The 20033-nt window shown below is 44.5% G+C and overlaps 1 protein-coding gene across 3 annotated transcripts in view; it reads right to left on the reverse strand.

Annotated features, from left to right (window-relative positions):
* The window catches only part of LOC106593662 (speckle-type POZ protein-like A), a 224595-nt gene that overhangs the window by 159566 nt on the left and 44996 nt on the right, over nt 1-20033 (reverse strand). For all 3 annotated transcript variants that reach the window (XM_045704961.1, XM_045704960.1, XM_045704962.1), the window contains 3 exons: nt 16985-17106; nt 16642-16793; nt 16383-16510 (listed from right to left, as the gene is read on the reverse strand). In XM_045704961.1, the coding sequence (XP_045560917.1) occupies nt 16383-16510; nt 16642-16793; nt 16985-17082 (378 nt within the window). In that variant the 5' untranslated portion in view covers nt 17083-17106. The remainder of the gene's footprint in view (nt 1-16382; nt 16511-16641; nt 16794-16984; nt 17107-20033) is intronic.

Below are 20033 nucleotides of genomic sequence, written 5' to 3' on the forward strand. Positions count from 1 at the left end.
CAGACCATCCCCTGGCATGGTGCTATATTAGCACACTACCCCTCTGTTAAGAGAGGGGGTACTAACGAGGGGTGGAAACTCAGGATACTTGACAACGAGGACTCTGAGTCAGCTAATATAAATCTCTATAAGTCTGGAACATTATTGGTACAGGGCAACCCCCCCAAACAGTTTCAGCTGAACTTTCACCTAATCAAAGAATTAGCCCAGCAGGAGAAGCTCTCCCTTGAGAAAGATACCCCCACCCCGAGTGGGTCAGACCAGACCTCTTCATTATATAACCCCACAGACCAGCAACCCCCAGACCTCTTCATTATTTAACCCCACAGACCAGCAACCCCCAGACCTCTTCATTATTTAACCCCACAGACGAGCAACCCCCAGACCTCTTCATTATATAACCCCACAGACCAGCAACCCCCAGACCTCTTCATTATATAACCCCACAGACCAGCAACCCCCAGACCTCTTCATTATATAACCCCACAGACCAGCAACCCCCAGACCTCTTCATTATATAACCCCACAGACCAGCAACCCCCAGACCTCTTCATTATATAACCCCACAGACGAGCAACCCCCAGACCTCTTCATTATATAACCCCACAGACCAGTCAACCTCCCAGACCTCTTCATTATATAACCCCACAGACCAGCAACCCCCAGACCTCTTCATTATATAACCCCACAGACCAGCAACCCCAGACCTCTTCATTATATAACCCCACAGACCAGCAACCCCCAGACCTCTTCACTATATAACCCCACAGACCAGCAACCCCCAGACCTCTTCATTATATAACCCCACAGACCAGCAACCCCCAGACCTCTTCATTATATAACCCCACAGACCAGCAACCCCCAGACCTCTTCATTATATAACCCCCCAAGAGGAAAGTCAACCTCCCAGCACAGAGTAATACTCCCTCATTGAAATGAAGGATACATTCACCCAGCTGGAGGAAAGGCAGGTGGAGCTGGAACAGCAGGTGATTACACTCCAGTCAACACAGACCCAGACAACAGTCCAGCACAACAACACCCCCTTAACCAGACCCAGACAACAGTCCAGCACAACAACACCCCCTTAACCAGACCCAGACAACAACCCCCCTTAACCAGACCAGCAACTTAACCAGACCCAGACAACAACACCCCCTTAACCAGACCCAGACAACAACACCCCCTTAACCAGACCCAGACACCCCTTAACCAGACCCAGCAACATCACCAGACCCAGACAACAACACCCCCTTACCCCAGACAACAACACCCCCTTAACCAGACCCAGACAACAACACCCCCTTAACCAGACCCAGACAACAACCCCCAACAACACCCCTTAACCAGACCCAGACAACAGTCCCAACAACACCCCCTTAACCAGACCCAGACAACAGTCCAGCACCAACACCCCTCAACCAGACCCAGACAACAACACCCCCTCAACCAGACCCAGACAACAGTCCAGCACAACAACACCCCCTCAACCAGACCCAGACAACAACACCCCCTTAACCAGACCCAGACAACAGTCCAGCACAACAACACCCCCTCAACCAGACCCAGACAACACAACACCCCCTTAACCTGTTAGGGCTAGGGGGCAGTATTTACACGACCGGATAAAAAACGTACCCGATTTAATCTGGTTATTACTCCTGCCCAGTAACTAGAATATGCATATAATTATTGGCTTTGGATAGAAAACACCCTAAAGTTTCTAAAACTGTTTGAATGGTGTCTGTGAGTATAACATAACTCATATGGCAGGCAAAAACCTGAGAAGATTCCTTACAGGAAGTGGCCTGTCTGACAAGTTCTTGTTCTTCTTGACTCTCTTTATTGAAAACTGAGGATCTTTGCTGTAACGTGACACTTCCTACGGCTCCAATAGGCTCTCAGAACCCGGGAAAAAGCTGAATGATGTAATTACAGCCCCTGGCTGAAAAACATTAGCGCCTTTGGTAAGTGGTCTATCAGAGGACAATCAGACTGAGGCGCATGCACAAGGCGACACCATGTTTTTATTTTTTCTCTCTTTGAACGTAAACACGCTTTCCCGGTCGGAATATTATCGCTTTTTTTACGAGAAAAATGGCATAAAAATTGATTTTAAACAGTGGTTGACATGCTTCGAAGTACGGTAATGGAATATTTAGAATTTTTTTCTCACGAAACGCGTCGTGCGCGTCACCCTTCTTTACACTTCGGATAGTGTCTTGAACGCACGAACAAAACAGAGGATATTTGAACATAACTATGGATTATTTTGAACCAAACCAACATTTGCTATTGAAGTAGAAGTCCTGGGAGTGCATTCTGACAAAGAACAGCAAAGGTAATAACATTTTTCTTATAGTAAATCTAACTTTGGTGAGGGCTAAACTTGGTGGGTGTCTAAATAGCTAGCCCTGTGATGCCGGGCTATCTACTTAGAATATTGCAAAATGTGCTTTCACCGAAAAGCTATTCTAAAATCGGACATAGCGATTGCATAAAGGAGTTCTGTATCTATAATTCTTAAAATAATTGTTATGTTTTTTGTGAACGTTTATCGTGAGTAATTTAGTAAATTCACCGGAAGTTTGCGGGGGGTATGCTAGTTCTGAACGTCAGATGCTAATGTAAACAACTGGTTTTTGATATAAATATGAACTTGATTGAACAAAACATGCATGTATTGTATAACATAATGTCCTAGGTGTGTCATCTGATGAACATCATCAAAGGTTAGTGCTGCATTTAGCTGTGGTTTGGGTTTATGTGACATTATATGCTAGCTTGAAAAATGGGTGTCTGATTATTTCTGGCTGGGTACTCTGCTGACATAATCTAATGTTTTGCTTTTGTTGTAAAGCCTTTTTGAAATCGGACAGTGTGGTTAGATTAACGAGAGTCTTATCTTTAAAATGGTGTAAAATAGTCATATGTTTGAGAAATTAAAGTAATAGCATTTGTAAGGTATTTGAATAACGCGCCACAGGATTCCACTGGCTGTTACATAGGGACGATTTCGTCCCACCGACCCTAGAGAGGTTAACCAGACCCAGACAACAGTCCAGCACAACAACACCCCCTTAACCAGACCCAGACAACTTAACCAGACCCAGACAACAGTCCAGCACAACAACACCCCCTTAACCAGACCCAGACAACAGTCCAGCACAACAACACCCCTCCCTAACCAGACCCAGACAACACAACAACACCTCAACCGACCCCCACCCCCTTAACCAGACCCAGACAACACCCCACCAACAACACCCCCTTAACCTGTTAGGGCTAGGGGGCAGTATTTACACGACCGGATAAAAAACGTACCCGATTTAATCTGGTTACCACTCCTGCCCAGTAACTAGAATATGCATATACTTATTGGCTTTGGATAGAAAACACCCTAAAGTTTCTAAAACTGTTTGAATGGTGTCTGTGAGTATAACAGAACTCATTTGGCAGGCAAAAACCTGAGAAGATTCCTTTACAGGAAGTGGCCTGTCTGACCATTTCTTGTTCTTCTTTACCATCTCTATCATTTACTGAGGATCTTTGCTCTAACGTGACACTTCCTACGTCTCCAATAGGCTCTCAGAACCCGGGAAAAAGCTGAATGACGTCATTCCAGCCCCAGGCTGAAACACATTATCGCCTTTCGCAAGTGGTCTATCAGAGGACAATCAGACTGAGGCTTATGCACGGCCGACACCACCTTTTGGATTTTTTCATCTGTTTGAACGAAAAGACGCTTTCCCTGTCGGAATATTATCGCTTTTTACGAGAAAAATGGCATAAAAATTGATTTTAAACAGCGGTTGACATGCTTCGAAGTACGGTAATGGAATATTTAGAATTTTTTTGTCACGAAACGCGCCGTGCGCGACACCCTTCTTTACTATTTCGGATAGTGTCTTGAACGCACGAACAAAACGCGGCTATTCGAACATAACGATGGATTATTTTGAACCAAACCAACATTTGCTATTGAAGTAGCAGTCCTGGGAGTGCATTCTGACGAAGACACAGCAAAGGTAATCAAACATTTTTATAATAGTAAATCTAACTTTGGTGAGTGCTAAACTTGGCGGGTGTCTAAATAGCTAGCCCTGTGATGCCTGGGCTATCTACTTAGAATATTGCAAAATGTGCTTTCACCAAAAGCTATTTTAAAATCGGACATATCGAGTGCATAAAGGAGTTCTGTATCTATAATTCTTAAAATAATTGTTATGCTTTTGTGAACGTTTATCGTGAGTAATTTAGTAAAATTCACCGGAAGTTTGCGGGGGGTATGCTAGTTCTGAAAGTCACATGCTAATGTAAACAACTGGTTTTTGATATAAATATGAACTTCATTGAACAAAACATGCATGTATTGTATAACATAATGTCCTAGGTGTGTCATCTGATGAACATCATCAAAGGTTAGTGCTGCATTTAGCTGTCTTCTGGGTTTTTGTGACATTATATGCTGGCTTGAAAAATGGGTGTCTGATTATTTCTGGCTTGGTACTCTGCTGACATAATCTAATGTTTTGCTTTTGTTGTAAAGCCTTTTTGAAATCGGACAGTGTGGTTAGATTAACGAGAGTCTTGTCTTTAAAATGGTGTAAAATAGTCATATGTTTGAGAAATTTAAGTAATAGCATTTGTAAGGTATTTGAATAACGCGCCACAGGATTCCACTGGCTGTTACATAGGGACGATTTCGTCCCACCGACCCTAGAGAGGTTAACCAGACCCAGACAACAGTCCAGCACAACAACACCCCCTTAACCAGACCCAGACAACACAACAACACCCCCTTAACCAGACCCAGACAACAGTCCAGCACAACAACACCCCCTTAACCAGACCCAGACAACAGTCCAGCACAACAACACCCCTCAACCAGACCCAGACAACAACACCCCCTTAACCAGACCCAGACAACACAACAACACCCCCTCAACCAGACCCAGACAACAACACCCCCTTAACCAGACCCAGACAACAACACCCCCTTAACTAGACCAAGACAACACAACAACACCCCCTTAACCTGTTAGGGCTAGGGGGCAGTATTTACACGACCGGATAAAAAACGTACCCGATTTAATCTGGTTATTACTCCTGCCCAGTAACTAGAATATGCATATAATTATTGGCTTTGGATAGAAAACACCCTAAAGTTTCTAAAACTGTTTGAATGGTGTCTGTGAGTATAACAGAACTCATATGGCAGGCAAAAACCTGAGAAGATTCCTTACAGGAAGTGGCCTGTCTGACAAGTTCTTGTTCTTCTTGACTCTCTTTATTGAAAACTGAGGATCTTTGCTGTAACGTGACACTTCCTACGGCTCCAATAGGCTCTCAGAACCCGGGAAAAAGCTGAATGATGTAATTACAGCCCCTGGCTGAAAAACATTAGCGCCTTTGGTAAGTGGTCTATCAGAGGACAATCAGACTGAGGCGCATGCACAAGGCGACACCATGTTTTTATTTTTTCTCTCTTTGAACGTAAACACGCTTTCCCGGTCGGAATATTATCGCTTTTTTACGAGAAAAATGGCATAAAAATTGATTTTAAACAGTGGTTGACATGCTTCGAAGTACGGTAATGGAATATTTAGAATTTTTTTCTCACGAAACGCGTCGTGCGCGTCACCCTTCTTTACACTTCGGATAGTGTCTTGAACGCACGAACAAAACAGAGGATATTTGAACATAACTATGGATTATTTTGAACCAAACCAACATTTGCTATTGAAGTAGAAGTCCTGGGAGTGCATTCTGACAGAGAACAGCAAAGGTAATAACATTTTTCTTATAGTAAATCTAACTTTGGTGAGGGCTAAACTTGGTGGGTGTCTAAATAGCTAGCCCTGTGATGCCGGGCTATCTACTTAGAATATTGCAAAATGTGCTTTCACCGAAAAGCTATTCTAAAATCGGACATAGCGATTGCATAAAGGAGTTCTGTATCTATAATTCTTAAAATAATTGTTATGTTTTTTGTGAACGTTTATCGTGAGTAATTTAGTAAATTCACCGGAAGTTTGCGGGGGGTATGCTAGTTCTGAACGTCAGATGCTAATGTAAACAACTGGTTTTTGATATAAATATGAACTTGATTGAACAAAACATGCATGTATTGTATAACATAATGTCCTAGGTGTGTCATCTGATGAACATCATCAAAGGTTAGTGCTGCATTTAGCTGTGGTTTGGGTTTATGTGACATTATATGCTAGCTTGAAAAATGGGTGTCTGATTATTTCTGGCTGGGTACTCTGCTGACATAATCTAATGTTTTGCTTTTGTTGTAAAGCCTTTTTGAAATCGGACAGTGTGGTTAGATTAACGAGAGTCTTATCTTTAAAATGGTGTAAAATAGTCATATGTTTGAGAAATTAAAGTAATAGCATTTGTAAGGTATTTGAATAACGCGCCACAGGATTCCACTGGCTGTTACGTAGGGACGATTTCGTCCCACCGACCCTAGAGAGGTTAACCAGACCCAGACAACAGTCCAGCACAACAACACCCCCTTAACCAGACCCAGACAACAGTCCAGCACAACAACACCCCCTTAACCAGACCCAGACAACAGTCCAGCACAACAACACCCCCTTAACCAGACCCAGACAACACAACAACACCCCCTTAACCAGACCCAGACAACACAACAACACCCCCTTAACCAGACCCAGACAACAGTCCACACACAACAACCCCTTAACCAGACCCAGACAACAGTCGCACAACAACACCCCCTTAACCAGACCCAGACAACAGTCCAGCACAACAACACCCCCTTAACCAGACCCAGACAACATCCAGCACACCACCCCCTCAACCAGACCCAGACAACACCAACAACCCCCCTTAACCAGACCCAGACAACCACAACAACACCCCCTCAACCAGACCCAGACAACACAACAACACCCCCTTAACCAGACCCAGACAACACCCACACCCCCTTAACCAGACCCAGACAACAACACCCCCTTAACCAGACCCAGACAACAGCCAACAACACCCCCTTAACTAGACCCAGACAACAGTCACACAACAACACCCCCTCAACCAGACCCAGACAACAGTCCAGCACAACAACACCCCCTTAACCAGACCCAGACAACATCACACAACAACACCCCCTTAACCAGACCCAGACAACAGTCCAGCACAACAACACCCCCTTAACCAGACCCAGACGCAACAACACCCCCTTAACCAGACCCAGACAACATCAACAACACCCCCATAACCAGACCCAGACAACACAACAACACCCCTTAACCAGACCCAGACAACACAACACCACCCCTTAACCAGACCCAGACAACACAACAACACCCCCTCAACCAGACCCAGACAACACAACACACCCCCTTAACCAGACCCAGACAACACAACAACACCCCCTTAACCAGACCCAGACAACAGTCCAGCACAACAACACCCCCTCAACCAGACCCAGACAACACACACCCCCTTAACCAGACCCAGACAACACCCACACCCCCTTAACCAGACCCAGACAACAACACCCCCTTAAGTCTAGACCCGGAGAGGGGAGGTGGAGAGAGACATGTCTCACTTGGAGTGGTGAGACAACAGGAGAAAGAGCAGGAGAAGAACAGAGCAATAGAGGAGAGGGAGAGGGGGGATGGAGGAGAGGGAGAGGGGGGATGGAGGAGAGGGAGAGGGGGATGGAGGAGAGGGAGAGGGGGATGGAGGAGAGGGAGAGGGGGGATGGAGGAGAGGGAGAGGGGGATGGAGGAGAGGGAGAGGGGGGATGGAGGAGAGGGTGAGGGGGGATGGAGGAGAGGGAGAGGGGGATGGAGGAGAGAGGGAGAGGGGGATGGAGGAGAGGGTGAGGGGGGATGGTGGAGAGGGAGAGGGGGATGGAGGAGAGGGAGAGGGGGGATGGAGGAGAGGGTGAGGGGGATGGTGGAGAGGGTGAGGGGGGATGGAGGAGAGGGAGAGGGGGGATGGAGGAGAGGGTGAGGGGGATGGAGGAGAGGGGTGAGGGGGATGGAGGAGAGGGTGAGGGGGGATGGAGGAGAGGGAGAGGGGGATGGAGGAGAGGGTGAGGGGGTGGAGGAGAGGGTGAGGGGGGATGGTGGAGAGGGTGAGGGGGATGGAGGAGAGGGTGAGGGGGGATGGAGGAGAGGGTGAGGGGGATGGAGGAGAGGGAGAGGGGGATGGAGGAGAGGGAGAGGGGGATGGAGGAGAGGGAGAATGGAGGAGAGGGAGAGGGGGGATGGAGGAGAGGGTGAGGGGGGATGGAGGAGAGGGTAGTCCCATCCACCACACTACCAGGTGGTATAGAGGAGATGGACCCACTGGTTGTCCTCTAGGTTACAGAGAGCTGGTAGTCCCATCCACCACACTACCAGGTGGTATAGAGGAGATGGACCCACTGGTTGTCCTCTAGGTTACAGAGAGCTGGTAGTCCCATCCACCACACTACCAGGTGGGTGGTATAGAGGAGACGGACCCACTGGTTGTCCTCTAGGTTACAGAGAGCTGGTAGTCCCATCCACCACACTACCAGGTGGGTGGTATAGAGGAGACGGACCCACTGGTTGTCCTCTAGGTTACAGAGAGCTGGTAGTCCCATCCACCACACTACCAGGTGGTATAGAGGAGATGGACCCACTGGTTGTCCTCTAGGTTACATAGAGCTGGTAGTCCCATCCACCACACTACCAGGTGGGAAACAGGGAAGAGACTCAGGGGCTATGCTAATTTGGTATAGAGCAGACCTAACTCACTCCGTTAAATTAATCAAAACAGGAACATTTTACATTTGGCTAGAAATTCAAAAGGAAATTATCTTAACAGAAAAATGTCCTCCTGTGTGCCACCTATATCCCCCCACTAGAATCCCCATACTTTAATGAAGACAGCTTCTCCATCCTACCTATATCCCCCCACTAGAATCCCCATACTATAATGAAGACAGCTTCTCCATCCTACCTATATCCCACTGAATCCCCTCGGTCCCCCACTAGAATCCCCATACTATAATGAAGACAGCTTCTCCATCCTACCTATATCCCCCCACTAGAATCCCCATACTATAATGAAACAGCTCTCCATCCTACCTATATCCCCCACTAGAATCCCCATACTATAATGAAGACAGCTTCTCCATCCTACCTATATCCACTAGAATCACATCCTACCTTATCCCCCCCACTAAATCCCCATATTAGCCTCCTTTCTTTCCCATCTATAATGAAGACGCTTCTCCATCCTACCTATATCCCCCCATATCCCAACTATATAAACACCTCCATCCTACCTATATCCCCCCACTAGAATCCCCATACTTTAATGAAGACAGCTTCTCCATCCTGGAGGGGGAAATCAATCATTTCCAGGCCCAGGGACATGTACTAGTCTGTGGCGATCTAAATGCCAGAACTGGACAAGAACCTGACACCCTCAGCACACAGGGGGGACAAACACCTACCTGGAGGTGACTGCATTCCCTCCCCCATATGCCCCCCTGGACACAACTACGACAACATAACCAACAAAAACAGATCACAACTCCTGCAGCTCTGTCACACACTGGGTCTGTACATAGTCAATGGTAGGCTTCGAGGGGACTCCTATGGTAGGTTCACCTATAGCTCATCTCTTGGCAGTAGTACTGTAGACTACTTTATCACTGACCTCAACCCAGAGTCTCTCAGAGCGTTCACAGTCAGCCCACTGACACCCCTATCAGATCACAGCTAAATCACAGTCTACTTGAACAGAGCAATACTCAATCATGAGGCATCAAAGCCAAAGGAACTGAGTAACATTGAGAAATGCTATAGATGGAAGGAAAGTAGTGTGGAAACCTACCAAAAAACTATTAGGCAACAACAAATTCAATCCCTTTTAGACAACTTCCTGGACAAAACGTTCCACTGTAATAGTGAAGGTGTAAACTTGGCAGTAGAAAATCTTAACAGTATATTTGACCTCTCAGCTTCCCTATCAAATCTAAAAATCTCAAATAGAAAACCAAAGAAAATGAATGCAATGAAGAATTTGATGAAGAATGCAAAAACCTAAGAAAGAAATGTAGAAACCTGTCCAACCAAAAACAGAGAGACCCAGAAAACCTGAGTCTACGCCTTCACTACGGTGAATCACTAAAACAATACAGACATACACTACGGGAGAAAGGAGAAACAGCACGTCAGAAATCAGCTCAATGTAACTGAAGAATCCATAGAATCTAACCACTTCTGGGAACATTGGAAAACACTAAACAAACAACATGAAGAATTATCTATCCAAAACGGAGATGTATGGATAAACCACTTCTCCAATCTTTTTGGCTCTATAACAAAGAACAAAGAGCATAAACATATACATGATCAAATACAAATCTTAGAATCAACTATTAAAGACGACCAGAACCCACTGGATTCTCCAATTACCTTGAATGAACTACAGGACAAAATACAAACCCTCCAACCCCAAAAGGCCTGTGGTGTTGACGGTATCCTCAATGAAATGATAAAATATACAGACAACAAATTCCAATTGGCTATACTAAAACTCTTTAACATCATCCTCAGCTCTGGCATCTTCCCCAATATTTGGAACCAATGACTGATCACCACAATCCACAAAAGTGGAGACACATTTGACCTCAATAACTATCGTGGGATATGCGTCAACAGCAACCTTGGGAAAATCCTCTGCATTATCATTAACAGCAGACTCGTACATTTCCTCAGTGAAAACAATATACTGAGCAAATGTCAAATTGGCTTTTTACCAAATTACCGTACGACAGACCACGTATTCACCCTGCACACCCTAATTGACAAACAAACAAACCAAAACAAGGGCAAAGTCTTCATGCTTTGTTGATTTCAAAAAAGCCTTCGACTCAATTTGGCATGAGGGTCTGCAATACAAATTGATGGAAAGTGTTGTTGGGGGTAAAACATACGACATTATAAAATCCATGTACACAAACAACAAGTGTGCAGTTAAAAAAGGCAAAAAACACACACATTTATTCCCACAGGGCCGTGGGGTGAGACAGGGATGCATCTTAAGCCCCACCCTCTTCAACATATACAGTATATCAACGAATTGGCGAGGGCACTAGAACAGTCTGCAGCACCCGGCCTCACCCTACTAGAATCTGAAGTTAAATGTCTATTGTTCCCCCCCGAGGGGGCCCCACGGCCCCCCCCGACATTCTGCGCAAATTCTGTCGGACCTCGGCCCTGACAGCAAATCTCAATAAGACCAAAATAATGGTGTACCAAAAAAGGTCCAGTCACCAGGACCACAAATACAAATTCCATCTAGACACCGTTGCCCTAGAGCACACACAAAACTATACATACCTTGGCCTAAACATCAGCGCCACAGGTAACTTCCACAAAGCTGTGAACGAGCTGAGAGACAAGGCAAGAAGGGCCTTCTAAGCCATCAAAAGGAACATTGGGGTCCGCTTACCAACCAAGATTTCAGAAAATGGGACAAACACCAAATTGAGACTCTGCATGCAGAATTCTGCAAAAATATCCTCCATGTACAACGTAGAACACCAAATATATTTTTTTTATTTCACCTTTATTTATCCAGGTAGGCTAGTTGAGAACAAGTTCTCATTTGCAACTGCGACCTGGCCAAGATAAAGCAAGGCAGTTTGACACATACAACAACACAGAGTTACACATGGAATAAACAAACATACAATCAATAATAGAGTAGCAAATTCTATATACAGCATGTGCAAATGAGGTAGGATGAGAGAGGTAAGGCAATAAATAGGCCATGGTGGAAAAGTAATTACAATATAGCAATTAAACACTGGAGTGATAGATGTGCAGAAGATGAACGTGCAAGTAGAGATACTGGGGAGCAAAGGAGCTAGATAAATAAATAAATACAGTATGGGGATGAGGTAGATAGATGGGCTATTTACAGATGGGCTATGTACAGGTGCAGTGATCTGTGAGCTGCTCTGACAGCTGGTGCTTAAAGCTAGTGAGGGAGGTAAGAGTCTCCAGCTTTAGAGATTTTTGCAGTTCGTTCCAGTCATTGGCAGCAGAGAACTGGAAGGAATGACGACCAAAGGAGGAATTGGCTTTGGGGGGATGACCAGTGAGATATACCTGCTGGAGCGCGTGCTACGAGTGGGTGCTGCTATGGTGACCAGTGAGCTGAGATAAGGGGGGACTTTACCTAGCAGAGACTTGTAGATAACCTGGAGCCAGTGGGTTTGGCGACGAGTATGAAGCGAGGGCCAACCAACGAGAGCGTACAGGTCGCAGTGGTGGGTAGTGTATGGGGCTTTGGTGACAAAACGGATGGCACTGTGATAGACTGCATCCAGTTTGTTGAGTAGAGTGTTGGAGGATATTTTATAGATGACATCACCGAAGTCGAGGATCGGTAGGATGGTCAGTTTTACGAGGGTATGTTAAGCAGCATGAGTGAAGGATGCTTTGTTGCGATATAGGAAGCCGATTCTAGATTTAATTTTGGATTGGAGATGCTTAATGTGAGTCTGGAAGGAGAGTTTACAGTCTAACCAGACACCTAGGTATTTGTAGTTGTCCACATATTCTAAGTCAGAACCGTCCAGAGTAGTGATGCTGGACGGGCGGGCAGGTGCAGGCAGTGATCGATTGAATAGCATGCATTTAGTTTTCCTTGCATTTTAAGAGCAGTTGGAGGCCACGGAAGGAGAGTTGTATGGCATTGAAGCTCGTCTGGAGGTTTGTTAACACAGTGTCCAAAGAAGGGCCAGAAGTGTACAGAATTGTGATACAGTGAATTATAAGTGAAATAATCTGTATGTAAACAATTGTTGGAAAAATTACTAGTGTCATGCACACAGTAGATGTCCTAACCGACTTGCCAAAACTATAGTTTGTTAACAAGAAATTTGTGGAGTGGTTGAAAAATGAGTTTTAATGACTCCAACCTAAGTGAATGTAAACTTCCGACTTCAACTGTACATAGTGCTCAATGGTAGGCTTCGAGGGGACTCCTACGGGAGGTACACCTATAGCTCATCAGTAGACTACTTTACGCTCTCAGAGCGTTCACAGTCAGCCCACTGATATCAGATCACAGCAAAATCACAGTCTACTTTTGTATTTGTATTTATTATGGATCCCCATTAGGGGGGGCTCCCGAGTGGCGCAGCGGTCTAAGGAATTGCATCTCAGTGCCAGAGGGTTCGATTCCAGGCTGTATCACAACCGGCCGTGATTTGGAGTCACATCGGAGCGGCGCACAATTGGCCCAGCGTCGTCCGGGTTAGGGTTTGGCCGGTGTAGGCCGTCATCGTAAATAAGAATTGTTCTTAACTAAATTGCCTTGTTAAATAAAGGTTCAATAAAAAATAAATAAAGCTACTCTTCCTGGGGTCCAGCAAAATTAAGGCAGTTTATACAATTTTAAAAACATTACAATGCATTCACAGATTTCAAAACACACTGTGTGCCCTCAGGCCCCAACACCACCACTACCACATATCTACAGTACTAAATCCATGTGTACGTGTGTGTATAGTGCGTATGTTATCGTGTGTGTGTGTGTGTATGCATGTGTCAGTGCCTATGTTTGTGTTGCTTCACAGTCCCTGCTGTTCCATAAGGTGTATTTTTATCAAATTTTACTGCTTGCATCAGTTACTTGATGTGGAATAGAGTTGCATGTAGTCATGGCTCTATGTAGTACTGTGTGCCTCCCATAGTCTGTTCTGGACTTGGGGACTGTGAAGAGACCTCTGGTGGCATGTCTTGTGGGGTATGCATGGGTGTCTGAGCTGTGTGCCAGTAGTTTAGACAGACAGCTTGGTGCATTCAACACGTCAATACCTCTCATAAATACAAGTAGTGATGAAGTCAATCTCTCCTTCACTTTGAGCCAGGAGAGGTTGGCATGCATATTAATGTTAGCTCTCTGTGTACATCCAAGGGCCAGCTGTGCTGCCTTGTTCTGAGCCAATTGCAATTTTCCTAAGTCCCTTTTTGTGGCACCTGACCACACGACTGAACAGTTGTCTAGGTGCGACAAAACTAGGGCCTGTAGGACCTGCCTTGTTGATAGTGTTGTTAAGAAGGCAGAGTAATGCTTTATTATGGACAGACTTCTCCCCATCTTAGCTACTGTTGCTTCAATATGTTTTGACCATGACAGTTTACAATCCAGGGTTACTCCAAGCAGTTTAGTCACCTCAACTTGCTAAATTTCCACATTATTCATTACAAGATTGAGGTTTAGTGAATGATTTGTCTCAAATGCTTTTAGTTTTAGAAATATTTAGGACTAACTGATTCCTTGCCACCCACTCTGAAACTAACTGCAATTCTTTGTTAAGTGTTGCAGTAATTTCAGTCGCTGTAGTAGCTGACTTTACTCAAAGCCTGTGGCATGTCATTAGTAAAGATTGAAAAAAGCAAGGGGCCTAGACAGCTGCCCTGGGGAACTCCTGATTCTACCTGGATTATGTTGGAGAGGCTTCCATTAAAGAACACCCTCTGTGTTCTGTTAGACAGGTAACTCTTTATCCATAATATAACAGGTGGTTATAAAGCCAAAACACATACGTTTTTCCAGCAGCAGACTATGATCGATAATGTCAAAAGCTGCACTGAAGTCTAACAAAACATATTTTTACCATCAATTTCTTGAACAGAGTTATGCTCAGCCATGAGGCATCAAAGCCAAAGGAACTGACTAATATTAAGAAATGCTATAGATGAAAGGAAAGTAGTGTGGAAACCTACCAAAAAAACTATTAGGCAACAACAAATTCTATCCCTTTTAGACAACTTCTTGGACAAAAAAATGCCACTGTAACAGTGAAGGTGTAAACTTGGCAGTAGAAAACCTAAACAGTATATTTGACCTATCAGCTTCAAATCAAATCAAACCTTATGAATTACCTGTTGCACAACATTCGGCGCAGGTGTTGGTAACTGGTTCGCCATACACTTGTGCCGAACGTTGTGCAACAGGTAATTCATAGGTTTAGCTAAGTAGTTAGATGGTTTGTCATGAAATGTATTAGATAGACATGGTTCTAATATCCGTACATTATTGACCCGTGACTGACAATTTTGAAGTACGTTAGCTAAAACCGTCTATTTAAGGCAATAGAAAAAAAGCCTTTCTATCATGTTCCTTGATTGGGTAAAGACAAACCGTCACTCCAAAACTAGTGGACCAATGGAGACTCATTGTCTACACCTCCCTCTAAACCCCGCCCTTCACGTAAAAATAATGCCAAAACTCGCAATAAAACAGACTGGCAGTGAAAACAAAGAAACAGACATCGAAAGCAAAGATATGAGTAGCGTAAGCAAAAGGTAGTGCATGCAGGCAAGAGCGTAGGCAAAATTTATTCAATAGGATTGGTTGCAAGGAAAGTTTAACCAAAAACTATTTTTGCATTCGTTTTGAAATATATATTTTTTATCATCTGACATAGAGTTTTGCTCTCGCTTTAAAATTATTTGCTTACAAGTTTTGGGGTTTTGCATTTGATGTCTTATTTTTGTTTACAATTCTATACATTTTGCTTTCGAATGTTTGGTTTTTTGATATCAACATCCATTATTTCACCTGTCCTCGAAAATATAATGTTTACATTCTCAACTTTATTTTTCAAGTTCACGATGAATTTTATTTTGAATTCAATACATACGGCGTGGAATTGACCTCATACCATGTAGACCGTGTCAAAGAGCATCTTAAATAACTTCACCCTACAACAAACTACACACACACAAAGAACAATGGTGGAACCAGCTTCCACCCCGCACGCTGGGACATTAGAGTCCCTGTCCACCTCCCCCCTGAAGCTAGGACAGCAGAGTCCCTGTCCATCTCCCCCCTGAAGCTAGGACAGGAGAGTCCCTGCCCATCTTCCCCCCTGAAGCTAGGCCAGCAGAGTCCCTGTCCATCTTCCCCCTGCAGAGTCCCTGTCCATCTTCCCCCCTGTAGCTAGGACAGCAGAGACCCTGTCCATCTTCCCCCTGCAGAGACCCTGTCCATCTTCCCCCCTGTAGCTAGGACAGCAGAGACCCTGTCCATCTCCCCTGCAGAGACCCTGTCCATCTTCCCCCTGCAGAGACCCTGTCCATCTTCCCCCTGAAGCCAGGACAGCAGAGTCCCTGTCCATCTCCCCCCTGAAGCTAGGACAGCAGAGTCCCTGCCCATCTTCTGAAAACATCTAAAACCCTACCTCTTCAAAGAGTATCTTTCCCCCCTTACCATCTCTGACTCTGCTTACTATGACTGTGATGTGTGTTTGTCCCACCTAGCTATCTGAAGATGAACGCACTAACCGTAAGTCGCTCTGTATAAGTGTCTGCTAAATGACTCAAATGTAAATGTCTTACCTCACAAAACAGGGTGAGTTTGTCATCAGGTAACAGCCCATTGGCTTCATCAAGCAGGAAATCTCTTCTAATAAACTTTTTGAAGCCCCAGTCCTTCCCCTGGACAAACCGATAGGCTCTTTGGCTTTCTGCAGGGAGGAGGAAGAATCCACAACACACTTAGTTTGTGTCTAAAAGACTCTAACTAGGAGAATGCAAGTAAATAGTATGTTATTTGAATGATGATTTCCATAAAGTACCAGTTTTGTCTGTTACTTACCCATAGCTTTAGTCTCTTCTCTTTTAGTGTTCAATAAGGAAAACTTGAACTTTGCTCTGACTTCACTTTTTGGACAACTAACAAGAAGTAAATACAGCGACAGATAATCTTTGCTTTCATCATCCAGCCCTTTTGGGTTGACTCTCAGACACCTGGGCAGGAAACAGAGGAGGAACAAAACAGAATATTAGTTCAGCGGAGGCTGTATTACTCTAGTCGTTATTCACAAAGAAACAACTGTTGAGATCAAGATGATACTCTTTCTCCTGACTAGAAGCATTTTATAAGCAAGTTATAATGAATTGATGACAGTATTAATACAGTAAATGTTAATAAAGTTTACCATTTCATCTTGTCGTTGGGTCCAGAGGAGAAGGTGGAACTCTTTAAAACCTCCCCCATCTCCTCTCTACAGAAACTGAAGTTATTGATGGTCCACATGTAGGAGAACTTGACTACTTTTACCTGAAACAAAAAGGCAACAATCACAATGCTTCCATCCACTTCAAAAGACAGCCTTTCTTTTTAAGTTAGGATCCTGCGACGCAGTTGGCATCAGTTGCTGGGACTGCTAGTCTCTGTCCAGTGATCCTGACGACCAAGGCCAGGTCTGAGGAGTTATTTGGCGTAGCAGCTAGCCCCAGCTAGCGGGGTTGTCTTGAGGGTTTGAACGCAGCCTGCAACGCGGTTAGCCATTGTGGCTGGGACTGGGGATTGTCCCGGGTTTGTGGCTGTCTAGATCCCTGCTGTTTGTTATTTTCCATCTTCCCTGTGACCTGCCCTGTCTGGAACTGCGAGGAGTAACAGTGTAACCTACGTTGCTAGCTACCATGACAGAGACCAAAGCCGGTGGAAGTACCGTTGAGGACAGTGGTGTCTCTCTATCACGCGTGAAGGATCTTTTAAACAAACAAAAAGAGTTCTACAAGCAGTTGTTACAAACAAGAAAATAGCTTCAAGTGTTTTGTCCAAATACTGGTGGATTCAACTAATAAAAGAATGGACGACCTGACCAGAAAGGTCCAGGACCTGAAGAACAGCTTGCAGTTCTCCCAGGGTCAGCTCAATGAGTTGAAACAGGAGAATAGCGAGAAGACAGAAATCTGTAAGTCATTGAGAGAGTTCAAGGGAGAACAACATGGTTGAGGACAAAGTGAGGGAAATGGACCACAGGAAGATTGAGGTGGAACGTGCCTACAGGACTGGAAAACCCACCACCGGCCCAGCTGACAGGCCCAGGCCGATAGTGGTCAAGTTCCTGAGGTTGAAGGAGAAGGTAGCTGTTCTGGAAAAAGCCAAGAACTTGAGAGGAACATATATCTTCCTGAAAAAGGACGAGCCTGAAGCTGAAGAGGAAAGAACTGATCTCAGCCATAAAAGCTGCATGGGGACATGGCTTACATCCGTTATGACAGGCTCCTTGTCCACCCTCCCTCCCAGAAGCCTGGAATGGATGAGAGAGCCAAGTCTATGGGTTCATAGCTTCAACTCCGCAGCACACACACACACACACACACACACACACACACACACACACACACACACACACACACACACACACACACACACACACACACACACACACACACACACACACACTTACAGACACCAACTGATTAATGGACTGCTGAATGTATATTCTTTTCTCTTGCTTTGTTTGTTCTTTTCAGTGTTAAGTCTAACTCTGATCAGCTACCCAGGAAAGGGTTGATAATAGCCCATATTAGTATATGTAGCCTTAGAAATAAGGTTCATGAAATCAATAACTTGCTAACATCAGATAACATTCATATATTAGCCGTTTCTGAGACTCACTTAGATCATTCATTTGATGATACAGCAGTAGCAATACAAGGATATAACATCTATAGAAGAGACAGGAATGCTTATGGGGGAGGTGTTTCTGTATATATTCAGAGCCATATCCCTGTAATGCTTAGAGAAGACCTCATGTCAAGTATTACTGAAGTGTTGCGGTTGCAGGTTCGCATCGAAAGCCTTTTCTTTTGTGGTGTTGCTATGGGCCACCAAGTGCTAACAGTCAGTATCTAAATAATGTGTGTGAAATGCTTGATAGTGTATGTGATGAAAACAGAGAGGTCTACTTTCTTGGGGACCTGAATATTGACTGGTTTTCATCAAGCTGTCCACTCAAGAGGAAGCTTCTCACTGTAACCAGTGCCTGTAATCTGGTTCAGGTTATTAATCAACCTACCAGGGTGTTTACAAACACTACAGGAACAAGATCATCCACATGTATCAATCACATTTTTACTAATACTGTAGAACTTTGTTCTAAAGCTGTACCCATTGGATGCAGTGATCACAATATGTGACCCGATTCAGGAAACTAGGTGTATGTCGCAAGTCACGACTTCACAGGGGAGCTGTTTGAACATAAAACATGTTTTAAATCAACATGCGTTTTTTTGGGGCAGAAATGCCGTCTCGAACATGTGAACTTTCATGTGCCTTAACATCAAACCTTTATGCCATCTGTAAATATGAATAAAATTGTTAAATTACAAGCCTAGTTGGTTTAGCCACAGAAAAAGTGAGCAACCTTCCAACTAGCCATGATTGGCTGAGATAATGAGTGGGCTGGACATGCCGAGAGATGAGTTTGGATTGGTCTACCATATAGCACGCGTCTGTCTATTGGAGCTGGTCAGTATGTCTAGGTAATCGTCTCTAACGCTGCTTTTTTTTAAAAGATTGTGTAGTAATACTGCATAAACCTAATGTCAAGTTAAAGTGTACTGTTAGCTAGCTAATGTTAGCAAGCTAGCTTGCTAGCTAACGTTATGTGTTTGCTCTCCACTTTCTGGAGGACAGAGTTTTGAAATCTGTGGAATTCGAGTATGATAGCTAAGGAGATGGAGAAAAAAACCAGTCTGGATTACATCGTGAAACTAAGGCAACCATGCATGGCATCAGACAGGAGACCCATCCAGTTAAAGTTAAAGTGTACTGTTAGCTAGCTAGCTAACGTTAGCTGGCTGAGTTGGGATTCATTGTTTACCTAGCTAGCTATCTAACTACATTTCTTAACAAAAGACTCTCGTCTTAGTGTGCCAGAGCGCAAAATAACTGATTAATCTTTGAACGCTCAATACCCGTTGAATATGTCCGGTGTCAGTAAACGTCGACAACAAAGCATAATTAAATTGTTGCCAGCAGCACAGTTACAGTCACCAACGCTTTGGATAACATAAAAAAAAAACAGCTCTGCTAGGACGAGTAAAATGGTCAGAGTGGGGTGTTCTCTCATTATGTGTCTGGAAGTAGCTAGCTAATGTTAGCCAGTTAGCTTGGGTGCTTGACTATAGTTGTGAGGTCAGAGCTTTCGGAACAACCCTACTCATTGGCCAGAGCGTCCAGTGTGCGCTCTG

The sequence above is a fragment of the Salmo salar genome, chromosome ssa21, assembly GCF_905237065.1.
Source record: "Salmo salar chromosome ssa21, Ssal_v3.1, whole genome shotgun sequence".
Lineage (NCBI taxonomy): Eukaryota > Metazoa > Chordata > Actinopteri > Salmoniformes > Salmonidae > Salmo > Salmo salar.